At 40.7% G+C, this 17730-nt stretch overlaps 1 protein-coding gene across 1 annotated transcript in view; it reads right to left on the bottom strand.

Annotated features, from left to right (window-relative positions):
• LOC111227081 (cytoplasmic phosphatidylinositol transfer protein 1-like) overlaps positions 1-17730 on the bottom strand; it is a 47202-nt gene that overhangs the window by 2014 nt on the left and 27458 nt on the right. The window contains exons 2-8 of the mRNA XM_022752469.1: positions 14561-14709; positions 10728-10816; positions 9341-9348; positions 5767-5838; positions 3941-4036; positions 1398-1553; positions 777-840 (exon numbers count right to left, since the gene is read on the bottom strand). Of these exons, the coding sequence (XP_022608190.1) occupies positions 777-840; positions 1398-1553; positions 3941-4036; positions 5767-5838; positions 9341-9348; positions 10728-10816; positions 14561-14709 (634 nt within the window). The remainder of the gene's footprint in view (positions 1-776; positions 841-1397; positions 1554-3940; positions 4037-5766; positions 5839-9340; positions 9349-10727; positions 10817-14560; positions 14710-17730) is intronic.

A 17730-nucleotide genomic window follows, 5' to 3' on the forward strand; every position in this document is an offset into this window, starting at 1 on the left:
CTAGAGAACAAATGTAAACTTGATCAAAGCAACTTAAAAATTGACAGCTACGAAAATTTTTTTTCTATTTCATCCATAAGAACATATTGGGAACACGGTGGGTAGTGTCAATGGGGGTACCTGATCTTATTGGGCGTATGTTTGATAAAAAAGGCCCAGCACTAAATCAAAGGAATGCTGTTTTGTCTCAAAGATGTTTTTGACATATATTCTCTTTTGCCATATTTATGCTAAATTGCTTGGAACACGCTGAGTCTCTGATCTCACATTGATTATACTGACAACTCTGCTGAAACCTATATTAACCAGGGATTCTTCAAACAGAGAGCTACATCAGAACAGAAAGATCAGAGAGGTTTCACACTGAGCGGTCCAAATTCAATACCTAGTGTGCTCCTGAGTAAATACATGGTTACATTAGAGCATCTATTATTGCAGCAGCTATTGCAAACCCAATAATCAAGACATATATTACAGGTTGCCTGTAGCACAGTAGCTGGGAAGAAATTGAAATAATAATGGCTTAGTGGAGGTATGAAATGAATCATCAAATAGTTTTCCATAGAAATGGATAACTCATCTATATGTCTTCAATACCACCACAAGGTGAGATATTAAATTAGACAGCCTCATTCATTTTAAAGATGCTTCACTGGCATGAAATTTTAAACAGGGTGAAACAGCAAATAGTTAAAAAAAATATATAAATACTGCAGTCTTAGGATGAGTTACAAACAATGTTTCCTGAGCCATCACCTTCACTAATAGACACTTACCGATCCACTCATCCACCCAGGCAAAGGCCTGCCTGTGTCCTAACAGCAGGACATCTCGAATCACCTAAGCAGAATTACACAAAAAATAGAGGAAAAGAAAGTATAAGAGGCAAGATGACAGAGGCAGAAAGGCAGAGAAGGGACAGAGGCAGGAAAGAAGTTGAAGAAAAGAGGATGTATATGAGAACGAGTTAACTCTGAAGGCCAAAAAGAGATCTATAACATTTCTACGTTCTAAATGTTTCTGTTCACCCCTGGAGGAATGTGATTAATATGAGTCACTCCTGGTGTTAAGATGTGAGTAATGGCCCTGTGTGTGTGTGTGTGTGTGTGTGTGTGTGTGCGCCTCGGGCAAGGAGAGGACAGGGACAGTTCACCCCAGGGACAGATGCTTTAGAGGGCTAGGTGAAATGGCTTTGGGAAATAGGAGATATGAAGAATAAACTCTGCAGCCAAGGTAAAAAGAGGAGGTGCAAGGCAATAAGTAGAGAGTGAACAGGGCAGATGTTGTAGAAGGCTGACTTGGTTCATGGCCAACAGAAAATGAGGCGCCTCTGGCACTGACAACGATCCACATGGGTTAAAAAGTTTGGCTTTTAAAAGACCTTTTTATATCCTGACCTTGTGCACAAACTGCTCCACACGTGTTTGCAGGCCCCAGACCTCAAACTTGACTGTGACCAGTTTGTAGGAGCACATGATGGGGTCTTGTGTGTTGATCCATCCTTCCTGCAGGGAGCCTCGGTTAGTCTTCTTTGATTTAAAATAGCGCAGGTCCTACAAGGCCATGAGACAGTGGGTTTAGAAATTCCTCATTAGGGAAAAAATATCTTGCATTGTTATTTCTCATAAGCTTTGCATGATCAACAAAAATCATCTTAAAAATGTTTAAACTTTTTTTTTAACCAGTACCTAATTAAATGTTGTTTTCATGCCATTTATCTCTCTCTCTCTCTCTCACCCACACACTCACACACACTCAGATTAATTTCCCCCTCCCTGTCTATAAGACAGGATCACCTGCATTCATTACAAGCCTCGTGTAAAGTACAGCCACAAGGCAACACAGGGGGAGTCTCTAATCACAAACTTTACATGCATTAATCACTGCTCCCTATAGACTAATTATGCTGTTGTGCTCATTTGTCTTAGGGTCATGTGTCTGACTGTGTCACAGAGTGTGTGCGGGAGTGATACACAACTCTCTCCATGCCTGCTGGGAAAGCACTTGCAGTGGAGATGGAAGAGGCTTGTTGCATTCGACTGTGCATAAAACATGTCATTATGTTTCTTGGTAGACAAAGAAGGAAAAGATGAGGATTGCTTGGTCTGTTTTAAACACATCTGTTACATATAAATATCAGATCACAAGATTACTTGATATTTCTGCACCGGTTTCAAATTCCAATATTTCCCTGTGATAGAGCCTTTATAAAGTGTTGTATGCCACAGTGTAACTCTGTGTACACCAAACCTCTAACTAATCATTCAGTTTTACATTTTCCACAAAAAATAAATCACAAAATGTGACAGTGGATGCAGAAGAATGACATCAGGATCAAATCAGTGCAGTTATCGGTGTGCCCCCATAGCTTATGGCTTAAGTTGTGTTATGTACCATAACAGTGACCTCTCTCTCGTTTCTGGTCGTATCTCCACTATCATTATCTAATAAAGGCATGAAATGAAAAACGAATAAATAAATAAAATGAAGCAAGTGGTACCAGTACAGGTACCTGTGGCTGTCAGAAATTGATTTTAATATCATCACAAGCTATAGGAAAGAGTATGAAATGCGTATTTTAGCCCCTTTTCTGTATGTATTTATGCCATTAGATGTTTGTATTGTGCAGTTGTAATCTACTGTACTGTTTGATCCACAAGTAGTTCCTCTTCCTCTATAAACAACATGGTGTTATTGACACTGTTAAAAAAGAGAAAGAAATTATTTTTGTTGCTTTTGTCTCAATTTGAATTATTTTACAAAGGAAGGTCAAAAAAGAAAGAAACAAACCACCAGTATTTACTGGTATTGATTGATTTCAAGAAAATCCGTATGTCAATATATTTCATTAATATCATTTACGTTCATCGGGTATTGAGCACAGGTGTAATGAGGAAGCGGGATATGGTTGCGGGGATTCCCAGGTGTGTGCTTGTACTCAATTCACTTGCCTGTGTGATTGTTTGACCCTGATGTAGTCAATGCCATTTGGTCTTGGTTCTTAATCATTTACTATAATAAATGCTTTTTAACGTTTTAACTGAAGGAGCCAGAGGGCTTTGACTTTTTGGGGAATTTATTCCCTTTCTTGTGGACGCTGATTACCTAACTGTGATTCAGGAGAGCCTGCTTTGAGTTACATTGCTGTTGGATTCCTGCAACGCTTCCTTATTTGTTTTTTACTGAATGTCTTTTATTCAAATTAGGAAAGTGGAATGACGTCCAGTACTTAAAGCAAAAATACACAAATGCTGTTAGCCAAACAGTCGATCATCCATGTAAGACGCTGATCTTGTGCAGTGAGGTGTGAGTCTGGTGACTCTAAACACATCTGTCTTTAAATCAAATGATATTTACATCAGCCATGTGACATCCACTTTTAGCTCTGGATGGCATTTAGGTGCTATTCTTAGATCTGGGTGGATAAAAGCAAAAGAGCATAAAGCTCAGTGGGAGGTGTGTGTGTAAGCAGGGGTGTCAATAATAAAACAGCACTGCAGTCCTGTCATGACCCCTCTTGATTATTAATAGCTCAGTATTTTATGACCATCACACCCTGATAGAGACACACACACACACACACACACACACACACACACAAATGCCATATCACCACAGCTAATGTCCATTCCCTCCCCCACATATAAACATTAATTTCCCTCCCTTCCATCACTCACAGGAGGTAGATGGCCAGCTGGTGGTCAAAAATGAGCTGGCACTGCTGGGGAGAGATAACACACCTCTCTGTTTATCTGCGCATAAATTACACCCCCACCCCCTTCATTCTTCTTTCTGCCTTCCCCCTTCTCTCCCATGTGTGCAAGTATTCATTCATTCTTTGCTCCTGTACACACACACACACACACACACACACACACACACACACAAACAAACAAACATGAACGGTGTATCCTGAGGTCAGTGACTTGACCCGCCGCACCTCTGACTCCTTGTAGTGGCGCTCGGGGATCTCATCATATGCGATGTCCACGAAACAAACCTCTGTCTCCTCCTCTCTGGGCTCGCTGCCAAAAATCTGGGGGAGAGGGAACAGTCCGGTGTGTGAGGACAACAAAATCAATAGTGCACTTTACGGGTTGACAAATGCTGTAGGATGATGTGCTGTGATTTCCCCTGTCACTTGGTGAGGCAGTGGAGGGGAAGCTACTCTGTACTCTGGAGGTGTTAAGACTCATTTGAGACTGAAGGGTGAAAGAAAATCATGAATCATATTGCACAGGAAAGCAGAGGTTCGAAGAGGTTACTGGGTTTGACAGTGATGACAAACAGATGACATGATGAGCACCTTCCTTTTAGTTTGGCTTTACCCTCAGACAATACACTAAACAAACTGTGAGGATGAATGTTACTCACACAATCCCTCTCACACCATGTGGTCACTGATTTCTTCCTGTGTGACTCACACAGGATCAGAAAAGCAATGCCTTCTATCTGCTCGTTCCCTGCGTCACAGAGAGTTAATCATATTTCCTATATACTTCAAACTTTTATACAGGTGTAGCGGAAGGGAGAAAGGGCAATAAGAGAGGTGCAAAGGTTATCAAAAGAGATAAGGGAGAAGACTAGAGAAAGAAAAGAGAAAGAATATCTGTACAAGTGGTGAAGGCGATGGAGGAAAGTGTAAATTTGAGAGAAGGAACAAACACTTCAACTGAATTCATCTACAACACCACTTGTTACCATCAGTTTTAAATGTGAAATCCTGACCATCTGCGAGTCTATCCGCAACTGCCCGGACCCACCACTAAGAGGAGCTGTGTGTCTTCAGCTACCGTATGGCTGGAGGCACTATTGCATAACCTTCAGACTTGCCCCTACTGCCGATCAAAGTGTTAGGTGGCACTGAAGGAGAGGTGGCGAGCAAGCAAAGTGCTATAACCATGAGTAGCTTGTCATGTTGCTGTAGGGGAAAGTAAGCACTTGCTTTATTTTATACAGTAGTTATGTTCAAATCCTTTTTTACTTCAGTTACTGTTCTCTGAATTATTGATGTGTGTCTGTACCGTACCTATTTTCTTTGGGCAATAATGTTCCAAAACTTTCAGGCCAATAACCTCCATTAACATGAACCGAACTGAGTAAATTGTTGTTGTGATGTCTGCGACTTTTAGCTGCTGATGGGTGTTTAGTCACAGAACCAGGGATGGTGTTATAGTGTTTATGATCCCTGTGTGTATTTGATATTGATATTTATCTGCCAGAACTCTAGGTCATATTGCCATAACTTTCCATAATGATCTCCTTTTCAGTGATATTAACATTTCAAGGGGAAAGACATCTGATGGCTCGGAGAGATTTCAGGTGTGTGAGAAAGGAAAAGACATATTTTTCCAGCAAGGCCACTCACAACTTTTTAAACAAAAATAATAATGTCGCTTAAAGACTCGATCACACCATGTGCGTAAAAACCACCTATCTACAGGAATAACTGCTAATTCTCTTCATATCAGTCATTTAATAAAAAGAGGAGAAGAATGAATAAAATTTCACAATTAAATTAAATCAACACAATGACACAATAACCCTCTGACAAAGTGAATTCATCAGATCTGATTTGGAGGTTTTGAAGCAACAAGATTGGTGAATATGCAGAGGAAAAAAGATGAGGCAATAAAACTGACAGATATGTGTGCACCAGGGAACTTTAAAAAAGCAAACATGAAATCGGTTGAAAAGCCATGCACCTTTCAGAGCTACTCACACAACACACACTCCCAGGCACATGACACTCTGAGCTCCACTCACTTTATTGTTGCTCCCTTTGTTGTCCTCGTATTTGGTCTCTATATGGATGGAAAACTTAGGCAGGAAGGAGCACTGGAGAAAAAGACGAGACAGCGAGAAATTGATATGGGCAGTGGTAACTTTGTCCGATGATAATTACATAGCTTAATGTGGGTTTGGACCAGATTACATCACACAGGTCGAAGATTTCTGTCAAGTGATCCACGGGAGGAGATGCGATACTAATTGTGTCTCCACGTCTGTGCATTATCACCCAAACCAGATGAGCAATAGTGATTGTTCTTTCACTGTGTAGATTTACAAAGCATTGCACATGCTCCCTTTCTTCACAAGCAGCACTACACACACACACACACACACACACACACACACACACAGACAGACACACACTTTATCGCCTTTATGGCCATGTTGACTGCCATTTATCATTTCTTAAACACAGCAGTTTGATTAGATTAAAGTTTAACACTTCCCAAATCCCAATTATTATACAACCAAGGAGTGGAGCACTTGTTACGTAAGCTGTTTATGTACAAGTGTCTCTCTCTCTCTCTTTCTCTCTCTCTTTGTCTGTGTGTGTGTGCGTGTGTGTGTGTGTGTGTGTGTGTGTGTGTTTATGTTTGGCACAGCAGGAAAGAGACAACACGACAGATCAATTTTGCCCTGCAGCAAAGGAAAAAATGAGCTACAGGGCGTGATGCTGGGAGCTCATGCTGAATACATAGGGGTGTGTGTGTGTATGTGTATTTGTAAGAAAGGTGTGCATTCTTACTGTAATTACTGTGCACAGTGCAGTAAGTCAGTGCTGTCTATGGCCTTGTGAGTCTTACAAGGAGACAATGAAAAAAGTGTGTATATAGGATTTGTGCATGTGCGTGTGTGTGTTTGTGTGGCTACTAAACTAAAGGCACACAAACCTTCATCTTGAAGGAGATACTGTCATCCTCAAAAGACAGACAGAGCTATTATTTGACACTATCACAGACTCTCTGTAATTTATTTCTTCATCATATTCCTTATCGTCTAGGAATCTCCATCAGTACAAACCCCAGAGATCGCTCCCTTTTCATGGACTGACGCGTTCACATTTCATATGTTGTGTTCATTTAGTGGTTACTTTCCGAAGATGTGTTTTTTGCTTTATCAATATATTTACTCCATCATCACCTCTTTTGCTTTTCTTGCAAAAGTTAACCAATGAAATTCCTGCATTTCATACAGACACTACTAATTAATACAAGCTGAAGAGTGTACAGCCATGCTAGCGGCTCTGTCAGCTTGTACTTAAGCACAGTGGTGCTTAGAGTTAAATGCTAATGTTGACCTGCTAACATGCTCACTATGACAAATCTAATATGCTGATGATAAGAATGTATTATGTTTACCATGCTCACCACCTTGGTTTAGAGTGTTAGCATGTTAACATTAGCTAACTAGCACAAAACACAAAGTTCAACTGAGGCTGACGGAAATCAAAGTATCAGAAGGTTGACCTGATGGTGGTGCTTGATGATTCCAATTCAATTCATCCTGAAGGAGGCATGAATGTGTGCACCAAAATGTCATAGCAATCCATTCTGCATACAATTTAATGGCGATCCATTTAGTAGCTGTTGAGATATTTCAGTCTGGAACAAAGTGGTGGAGCTAATGACTATCAAACCAATAGATTGATTGACCTACTTTACTGCCATCCTGAGAAAACTAACATGCACAGTCTGAGTATGACATGACTTTGTGACTACCTGTTTTGAACAACAAAGTCCCTGGCACTCCCACTCATTATCTTTATCTTCTGCACCCACCTCAGGCTACTGATAACAAAATATTCCCAAGCTGAATCGGTCCCATGAGGCAGCATGACTACACAAGCGCCATCAACACAGACTATTAATACTTGTTTAACTTACAAGTAGACCTCTGTCTTGTTAGAGGCTCTTATCGACATTGTGATGATTGCTGATCTGAGAATACTGTGAGTTGCTTTGCCAGCCTACAGCATATTTTTCCGAGGAAGGGATACTCATTTTCAGCAGCACTCGTATTCTTGAGGTTGTTAATTCAGAAAAAGTTACTCATTCACTTTCACATGAGTTGGCATGACCTTCCTCAAACATCCAGATGTTTCATGCATCTGTGCAGTCTCAAGGGAAAGGATCAGCTTGATGCTGATTTTATGTGTGCTTCACTGATGTTTCCTCTCTGCCTTAGACATAAGGTGGACAGGCTATGTCTCCGATGTCCCTGGGCAAATCATTAGTGCTTTTCTCAGCGACAGTCAATTAAACCAGTTACACCGCTGAGAGCTGTGGGGTTTGTTAATGTCTTGAATGGGAAATTTCCTTGATTAGTTGATATTGACAGGTGGATTGGTGCAGCAGGGATGGAGGTGTTGTGTTGGTGTTACCGAAACATAATGGTGAGGAGAGATCAAGTTGATTTACATTTCAACCTTCAACTCAGGTCATGAGCTCTCGGGTGGTAAATAATTAATTTAATTTCAGATAGGGCTGCAATATATAAATTTCTTTTCATTATCAATTTAGTAGAAAATTGTCTTCTCAATTAATTGTTTACTCTTTTGGTCTGCAAACCATCAGACAATAGTGAAAAAGAACATTATTATTTCCTATGATAATTTCTTCAAGTAACTTATTTGTTTGACAAATATAAAAAAGTCAGTTGATCAGGATTCTGATCAGGATTCGTCCCGGACGCCTCCCTGCAGAGGTACTCCAGGTTACTACTGTCTCCTGGGTGCCCTTTTAAAGAGACCATTTTGGTTACATTATTTATATGTACATTCTACTTGCATTTTCTTTTGCAGTAAGTTCAGTGTTACTCTCGTTTTCCATAATTATGTACAACACAAAATAACCATGAAGTCAAAAGGAGAAAACAAAACGAGACACAAAGCAACAATAAAATCTAAATCATTCAGTTTGGATTTAATCGAGGTTCCAAGTCACACTGGGTGTTTTACTGATGTGAAATTACATGCATTTCAAATATGGGATGGTTGTAGGTAAATATCACTGCATGGAAAATGCTAAAATCGTAGACAAGATTTGTTTCATTTGCTGTGAGCACAATCTGATGAATGAAGATCAGAATAACAAGCAGAATGTCACAAACACATGCAAATCTCTCTTTCTCCCTCTCTGTCTCACACACACACACATGCACGCTTGTTTTAGTATATTCCTGGGTACCCATCGTTGACATAATGCGCTCTGCAGTTGTTATATACTGATGCTAATATTTACTCGCTGCATTGCACGTGCAGTCATTCTCATAACATTTATGAACAAGATGTATCAGTATCAAATTGCCATGGATGGTGCAGCGAGGCATTTGTGTCTCCCAGTTCCAGTGACCTTGAATTCCTATTGTTTAAAGGGCACTTCACACACATTTGTTGTCCAGTGCCAGCAGCATTAAGGAAGTGTAGTCACTCTCAACTTTAACCTTCACCACACTCATTTACATTTCAGCTGTTGGAGCAGCGTGGTTTTGTGTGTGATTTTTTTTGTGTGTGCATGTGCGTGGGTGTAGACACATTTAAACTACTCACCGTGTACTCTGACCATATTCCCAGCAGAGGCCATCAGTATATACCAGACAGGAAAGTGAGGGGGGCAGATAGGTAGAAGAGGACATGGGAATGAAACAGTATGAGAGAGATAAGAAGAGAATGGAGAAAAAAAAATCATTTAGTTTAAAATGGAAAAAGGACCATTAAGCCTCAGCAATGGCACTTCATATGAGAGGAGCCCATTTTGGTAATGACATAGTCCCCTTTTTTAAAAATCTGTGTGATGTTGATAATTCTTCATGTACTTTTATCACAGACATACTGTACATATAAGAGCTGCATGTCCCTGTGAAACTGCTGCCATGCTGTTTTGCTTGTTGCAGCGCCCACAGTTACTTAAAGCTCAACATAACAATGGAGTGATGCGATATCTGTTGACTGTTCATAGTTTCTTACCTGGCATTTAAAGCAGTCCGTCCTCTGTTACAAGTTTGTTACACTTTCAAGAGTCGTTTGATTGAATTGATTGTAATGATGTCATTTTAAATATTATATTAATATTTAGGATGACTGAAGAAAAACTTCAGCTGTCTGGTACATCCACAAACACTGACACCACCGTGGCATCACCAGATGATTAGAAAACACCACTTAAAGTGTCAAGTGTCCTGAGTGTACCACAGTAACATATGACATAATATCAGTCCTCGATAACAGGTACATTCATATTTTATGTAACACATCAAATAAACTTTTGACAATGAGATTGCTGTAGCGGAACACGAGTAGTCCACTGAATAAGCAAATAAGACAATGTTATTTATGTGTGCAGGCTTCATGTCATACTTAAGCTGCTGCTGTACCCACTACGAGGCACTGTGCATCAACGTGTCGCTTTTGAATGTAGCAGCTGCAAAGTGGTGAGGCAAATTGTTGAGAAAAAGATCAAAACATGTTCCATTGACAGACACAAACTACAACCTTTATCCTTCAGTTAAACCTGCCTGTCCTCTCTATCACCTTCACCATCCCTCCTGACCTCTGTCTCTCCACCCTCCCTTCTGCTCATGGTGGATTGTGTTGGACAGAATATTGCTTCCATATACTTTTGACCTCACAGTGATCCCATATAATGGCTGCCAGCAGGTGAACAGAGCCATGTTTGTAGAGAGCTGCAGAAAATGGGAGTTTGTTTGTGTGTGTTTGTTTGTGTGTGTGTGTGCGTATGTTAGTCTTGTACAAATCAGCAGAAACCCATGTTATTACAGACAGAGACTCTTATTATGAGAGACAGAGGTTTTCTCCTGAACCAATGCTAATTTTTCTTACATAATATAATGTACTGTAGACAATAACAGCATGGATGTGAGTACTTTTGAGAGTACATTGAATGTAAAAGCACAGGGATGTATAATAAAAGCATTACCTGTTATAGTGTATGGATAATAGTTCCAAGCCTTCTCTGTGACGTAGAAAATTTTAGGGACGACTGCTCTGGCCCAACTGGGCAGCTTGCTGAAACACAGAAAAGAAGAGTTGCTGGATTAGTGAACTGAAGGAGAAGAAGAATAAAAAAAGGGAGAAAAGCAAGAGAACTAATGAGAGAAATAGCGTGTGTCCCGTCCAGTCAAAGTAGTTCACTCTTAAAAGTTTCTCCACTTTTTTCCTTGGGCCTATCACCCAGAATAAGCCATGATAAGCATCCAGCTGTTTGCAGCCATAATTGAGGCCATACAAGGCAGTCACGAAGGCCCCCGGGGAAGGTGATTACACTGATTACACCCTGTACGTTGCAGTGGAGTCTCACCAGAGCTTGCACGGTGGTAGATCTAGAGAAGGACATGGAGGGCGGAAAATACAGAGAACTAGCTATTACTCAGCAAAAATGGATTCTAAATACAAGACATTTGTAGCCAACTAACCAGGCACCATATTGGGTGTCCATTTGAAAAGGAAAATGATTACTGAGAGAGAGGAACAAGTACAAAACCTAGTTTAGCTGGAGGGGAATTGCCAAGCTACAGATTTGAGCAGATTTCTTTTTAAAACTTTGATACTTTTAACAATGGAACAGTAACTCTTGATTGGCAATGAGTGCAGACTGTCCTATCAGAAACAGTTCACTGCAGCCTGACTGAATATCAGTCAATCAAGCATGGCAAACAGCATCATTACTGGGCACAAAGCCATCATTAAGTAGTAGCAAATTTCACTTTCAGGGAAATTCACTTTTATACCAGCCACTGATTATTTTAACTCTCCTCCCTTCTAATTCTGTATTGAGAAGTGGTATTTGAATGTGGAGATTATACAGGTTTGTAAATGAGAGTTTGGACAGGCCACTGGGACATGAAATAGACAGTTCCCCTCTTTGGTCTCCTTCCAATGGCTTCTCAAACAGCCGGGGGGAGTGTCCAGACACAGCAGATTGGTCACATGTCCTAACACTGCTTTAACTTCAAGCCACACACACACACACACACACACAAACACAAACTCACACACACGCGTGTGCGCACAGGCTGCAGCTTTAACATGGTAACAGGTGGTTTGTGGGTGGAGAGAGGCAGGCGTGGCGTCCGACAGTGACTGCTCAAATTATCCATTACTTACACTGACCTCATCTCCCTCAGCCCACACACACAGTAACACTCAGGCATGCATGCCAACACACACACACACACACACACACACACACACACACACACACACACACACACACACACACACACAGCACTAAACCTTCCTCTCCTTAGAGTTTGTCAATGACACTTCACATTTCCCAAAGGCCCACTTACTTGTCACTTCTAACCACAAAACCTCACCCTTTCTGCCTCTCACTTCAGCTCTCCACACGGCTCTCTCATCATCTTTGTCTCATTGCCTTCCTTCTGGGAATGAGTGGCTCAGTTGTCTGTGACAGTACTTTATTTTGCTCAGTGTTGACTTTTTACAACAAAAGAAGGCATGGAAATAAAATTGCGATGAAATACTGCGAGACAACTGTTCAGGAAAAATAGAGGTGGAGCAAACGGCATTGGCTATCTTTACATTATTGCTTAATAAGATTGGGTCCATTATTGCTTTGTACCTCTATAATGTAATAATAACATTAATTGGCTCCTAAAATGACTAAATAAGTTTGGAGACTATTTGAGGTCATAGCTAAATCTAATTAATCCTCTTCTAACACTGTGCATACTTTCATCTCCTTGTGTTCAAGTTAGTTACCAAGGAAGAAAATGCCTGCCTCCACCTTTATTTATGTCTCTCGTGCTGCTATTCACTGTAAGCAAAGCCTATTGCAACCCTGTCTCCTAGAAACTGCATTCATATAGAACTAACTTGTTTTCCCAATTATGTAATGAATATGGTCCTGGAGACTTAGTCAGTTGATTTACTTTGGACTTGATATCTGAAGTGTTGGATTCATTATGCCTTGTAAGAGTGTATAATTGGAACTTTTGTTCATTGCGGTCCTGCCTAAATGCCCATTTGTCCCACGTCAGTTCACTTGTTCATGTCGGCAAGTGCTTGAGCAAGACACTGAATCTATATCACCTCAAGTACATGTCTGTGCTTGCCGCTGAACCTGTGCTCTGATCTCTATATGGTAATCAATAGTTTCAAATTACATTACTTTGATAGGAGTTGGCGATATTGATGGATTTGTGTTCCTGCCAACTGTTAGTGTGGATTTATTGGACTTACTGGACTGGGAGATGATGGAGCTTGGCCAGTCATATGCGGTAGGCCTAACTGATTTACTGCTGTAGAAGTACCATGCAATGATTAATGCACACAAAACGGCTAAGATAAAAGACATTCTGGCCAGGACAGAGAGAACCAATTAAACATTTGAGGTCTGTATAATTAAGGAATTTGCAGATGGTATTTATACACGGTACACTCTGTGTCAACTTTATTAGATAGACCTGCACATTCAGATCCCATGCAGTACAACTGTTCAGCCATAATCTTTACTTTTATTATGTCTATAATGCCCAGTTCTTGTTGATACTGCCATAGAGGTGTTAATTATATTTTACAGGTATATCTAATAAAATGACCAATGAGTGTATAAAATTGTGTCCCTAATATTAACTTGCAGGCTACTCTTTAACATCCATGTGTCAAATATCTCCAAGCTTCAAAGGTCCCATATTGAAGAAAATGAGATTTTCTGTCTTATTTGATTATAAATCAGGTCTATCTGCCATGTAAATACTTTCAGGACTTTTGTAAGGTTATGATATCACAGCTATACAGTCAGCATCCTCGGCCATGCCTCCAGCACGGCCCACCCAGACCTATCGTCCAGTCTTGTTTTTTTTGTTTTTTTGGTTGATTTGGTTCATTGGATGTCAGCTCATCCCTTACAATTGTTATAGATTTAATAAAGGAAAGCAATAGAGTGCTGAGCCAGGCCTCCATCTGGACTCACCTCATCACTGTTTTCAAGTCCATGTCCATGATATTTTGTACAAATGTCCACAATATCGTTTTCCCTGCAATGGCGCACATAAATGTTTCATGTGTGTGATGAGAGGTCCCATTTAGAGCACATTCACAATGAGAGCGAGGAGACCATACTTCAGACTGCACACAGCACCTAATTCAATTGTAATCTACATAACAGAAAATCGAATACTCAATTTCACGCTTATCAAGTTTAACACAGCACATGGCCAGCTATGAGCTGGAAAATAAGCTGGCAGAGTAATGAAAAGGGACACCTAACTACATTTTCCCCCTGCTCATTCCTGAAACACAACAGCAATGCTTAGTACAGCAAATCCTTATGATATTTGCCTATGTTATGATTATAACATTATGATATTAACATGGTGTTATGGTTATCATAACATAAGCAATATGTGACTATTCATACTCAGATATTTATTTTAATAAGACAGTTTACGCATGTTGAAATGAACGCGTCATTAGACATCTAACTGATAGCTAATCTATGTAACACCCAGGCCTGCTGCAAGGATGAGTGGCAGCCATGCAGTGAAAAAATGTCACATCATCTTTTCTTTGTCAAATCTCTCCTGACAGCTTTTATCACTAGCAGCCTAATGAAGAGGGACTTGCGATAGAACGCTGAGGATTTTTAGTGTGACATGAAATAAAATGGAATAATAGATATAGAATAGATACAATATAAAGTCTATAATATAAAGCAGGATATGTGGGCTCTGATGTTTCTGTGGTGGGTTAATTAAATTGTTGTTATGGCAAAAGGAAGGCACTCACTTGTTGAGGTAGATTCGTTTCTCGGTGAACTGGCCTGATCCATGCTCAGGGTCCTCATACGGCTCATTCTGGACCACCTCCACGCCCTCCCCACGTTCACTCTGTTCATGACTGTGTTTACTGATCATATACAGCTGGCCAATCCGGTACTGAAAGACAGACGGGAGACAAACAAACAAACAAGTCTGATATTAGATGGATTGTTTTATTAAATCTAGTGAGATGATTAAGGTAGGAGGAAAAGGTCATCTTGACATATTAACATTATTATGGTAACAGATTGGCCTTATGGGCTCGTATCCGAGGTACAGTTCTGATGAGGCTGCTTCGAATGGAAAAAATATGTTCTTGCTTGAAGTCCAAGAGTTGACTCAACAGTTTAATTTTATAGTTGCCGTAAAAATAAATACAGAAGGGAAAATACCAGGATTACTGCTCTCACCATATGGTCATAACACCTGGGGACAGTCGCCATAGCGAGAGAAAGCTTGGGGATTAGGAGCTTTCGGCGACATAGTGACAAAGGCCCCCTATCAGGTCAGGACCAAGCAGCACAACACTAGTAGCAGCGGCAGCCAGTGGGGTGAACTTATCCCACGGCCCCTTGTGACAACCTGGGCAACACCCACAGTCTTTCACTCATCACTGACTGACCCATTTGGCCCAATGACAATATCATTCTTGGTCGCCTTGACAGACTGGACTAGGGCGTCACATGGCAACTATTTTCCATACATTCGGAAAACGACAAGCGATGGAGTGAGACTCTTCATTTCCATTTGCTTGTAGGCCTATTTCCAGACTGTGGAAATCGATACCCCCCCATACACACACACACACACACATACACACATACACACAGATCCAACCAAGGACAGCTATGTTAAGCTGATGGAAAAAAAGACAAGGACTGCCTGGGATGTTGACTTGTGACTCCACATTCAGCTACAAAAAGCAAGGAATGTAGAGAAGAGCAATGTGATAGTGTGGTGGAAAAAAGCCGCCTCAGTGTGTACCAGTAAACAAGCTCAGGTTGTAACTTATATGACGATGTCGGATTATTCCATCTGCTGACCATGAGAGAAAAGCAAAGGGCTGCAACAAGGTATTCCCAGCTGGAATGTTGATGGTGGTGTGTTTCTGACTGAACAGCTGTTGGAGTCTGGCACAATTTTTCTGTTGCAATGACACAGTCACAGAGCAGGCGTAGTAGAGGAGGAACCTGTGTTTAGTCACACACAAACACAAATTTGAGTTTAGATGAGTAGTTTGGCATTTTCTGGTTCCAGCTTCTCAAATGTGAAATTTCTGCTCAAATTTTGAAAATTTGAATATTTTTTACTTTTGGACTGGTGGACGAACAAAACAATCACTTTGTGCTTTAGGATGCGATGGCCATATTTCACGGCTTTCTGATGATTTATAGACCAATTGATTAATCAAGAAAAGAATTGGTAGATTAATCTATAATGAAAATAATCATCTGTTGAGGCTCGAATCACACTTCAAGTTCATGTACATGCGCATATAAAGCAACGTAGCAGTGAATCTATGAATGATTTGTGCATAAAACAACACACTACCTGCTCAGCACCAAACCACAGACAGACTAAGGCCCCATTCAGACGTCACATTAATATGCGTCTAAGATGATCCGATCACAAGTGGACATCACAAGTGCATCAGTTCACACCTGGCATTAAAGTGTGTCTCAACATGCATCTCAAGTGACCACTTGTGCCTGGATCTCACTTCCCCGCTCTAACCCTAACCCAAATAATATTTTCAGTTCATTATGAAACTGTGGGGACTAATTAGACTGTGGCAGACAATAGCAATTGAGTAGGCGGTCCATGGGGCCCAGGACACGTTTGCATTCACGCTCCTAAAAGAATGTGGCCATATGCGACCACCACCGAATGTGGTCTGAGTGATTGGATCTCAAATGCATCCTCCATGCGTCTTGGCTGCATTCACACCTGTACTTAGAGCTGTCCATTTGTGACTGGATCACCTGCGACACATATTAATGCCAGGTCTGAACTGAGCCAAAGTTAGCGACTCACTGGTGAACACAAAGAGCCTAAAGAGGCAGGTATTTCCCTCAGCAGCTGACGGAGCAAAGCCTTAGCTAAAAGGAGAGTGAATATTGGTCTCGCATACATCAGGTGACATGAATGCTAATTATGCTCCGTTTCTACTGGATGTGTAAATAAGCTACTGTTTGCTAACATGTTTCGCCACATCAACTTTATAAGGTGATAATATGTCAGTTTGATGTGCTGTCCCCAAATGACCCCAAAAAAAATATGTATGAATGCATATTAGAAAAACTACAGGTGGGTCATGATGCTGGGGTGAAGGAGATTGTAATTAATATCATAGCATTTAATATGTTCGAGGAGATGTATAAGGGGAACACAACAAAAATATTGCTAATGCAAGCCAAACACTAATATAGTATAAATAGGATTGACAGAGAGGAATAGCAGTCACAAGCTGAAACTAACACAGCATCAGCTACTGACCCAACTAATAAGATGGATCTTTGTCACTGGGTTTGCAAAAGTGAGTTTGTTTTTTCAAAGAAATACTCGTATTGAGTTTCTATCCCTAAGTCTATCCCTTGTAATTCATCACAGCATAGTGTATTTGATATACTGTAAGTGACATTTGGGCGAGAGAGATGGAGAGTGGGGAGTTCATGACATTCAGACAGCTAAAAGAAAGAGGAGGTTGTCGTACAAATCAGTAATTAACATTTCCAGAGATTCCTGTTTGAGCAGAAAGGACAAAACAGATGATGAGATGAGAGCCAGTCGAACAGCACACATAAATCTCCCTGCTGGATGAAAAGCATCACGGCTGAGTGCCACTTGAGAGGACCTCCGAGCGCCACTCTGATCACACTGATGGCTAGCAACAGCGTATAAACATTAAGCACCATCTTTCCTGTTTCTCCCTCTGCTCATTCAGGGATCAGACATATTGTGTAAACATGCCAGCCATTGTGCTTCCTTCCTCTCCTGTATTCAGCCCATGTCTGCTGTCTACCTGAGAGCTGTGGTTAATGAATGAGCAGCTGTATTCATTGTTGTCTTTAGAAATCTCGCTCTAATGACTAGGAGGGAGAAGTGACCCTTGCTCAGGTTAGAGTTGCCATTAATAAT

This window comes from Seriola dumerili, unplaced genomic scaffold (genome assembly GCF_002260705.1).
Source record: "Seriola dumerili isolate Sdu_G_001 unplaced genomic scaffold, Sdu_1.0 BDQW01000169.1, whole genome shotgun sequence".
Lineage (NCBI taxonomy): Eukaryota > Metazoa > Chordata > Actinopteri > Carangiformes > Carangidae > Seriola > Seriola dumerili.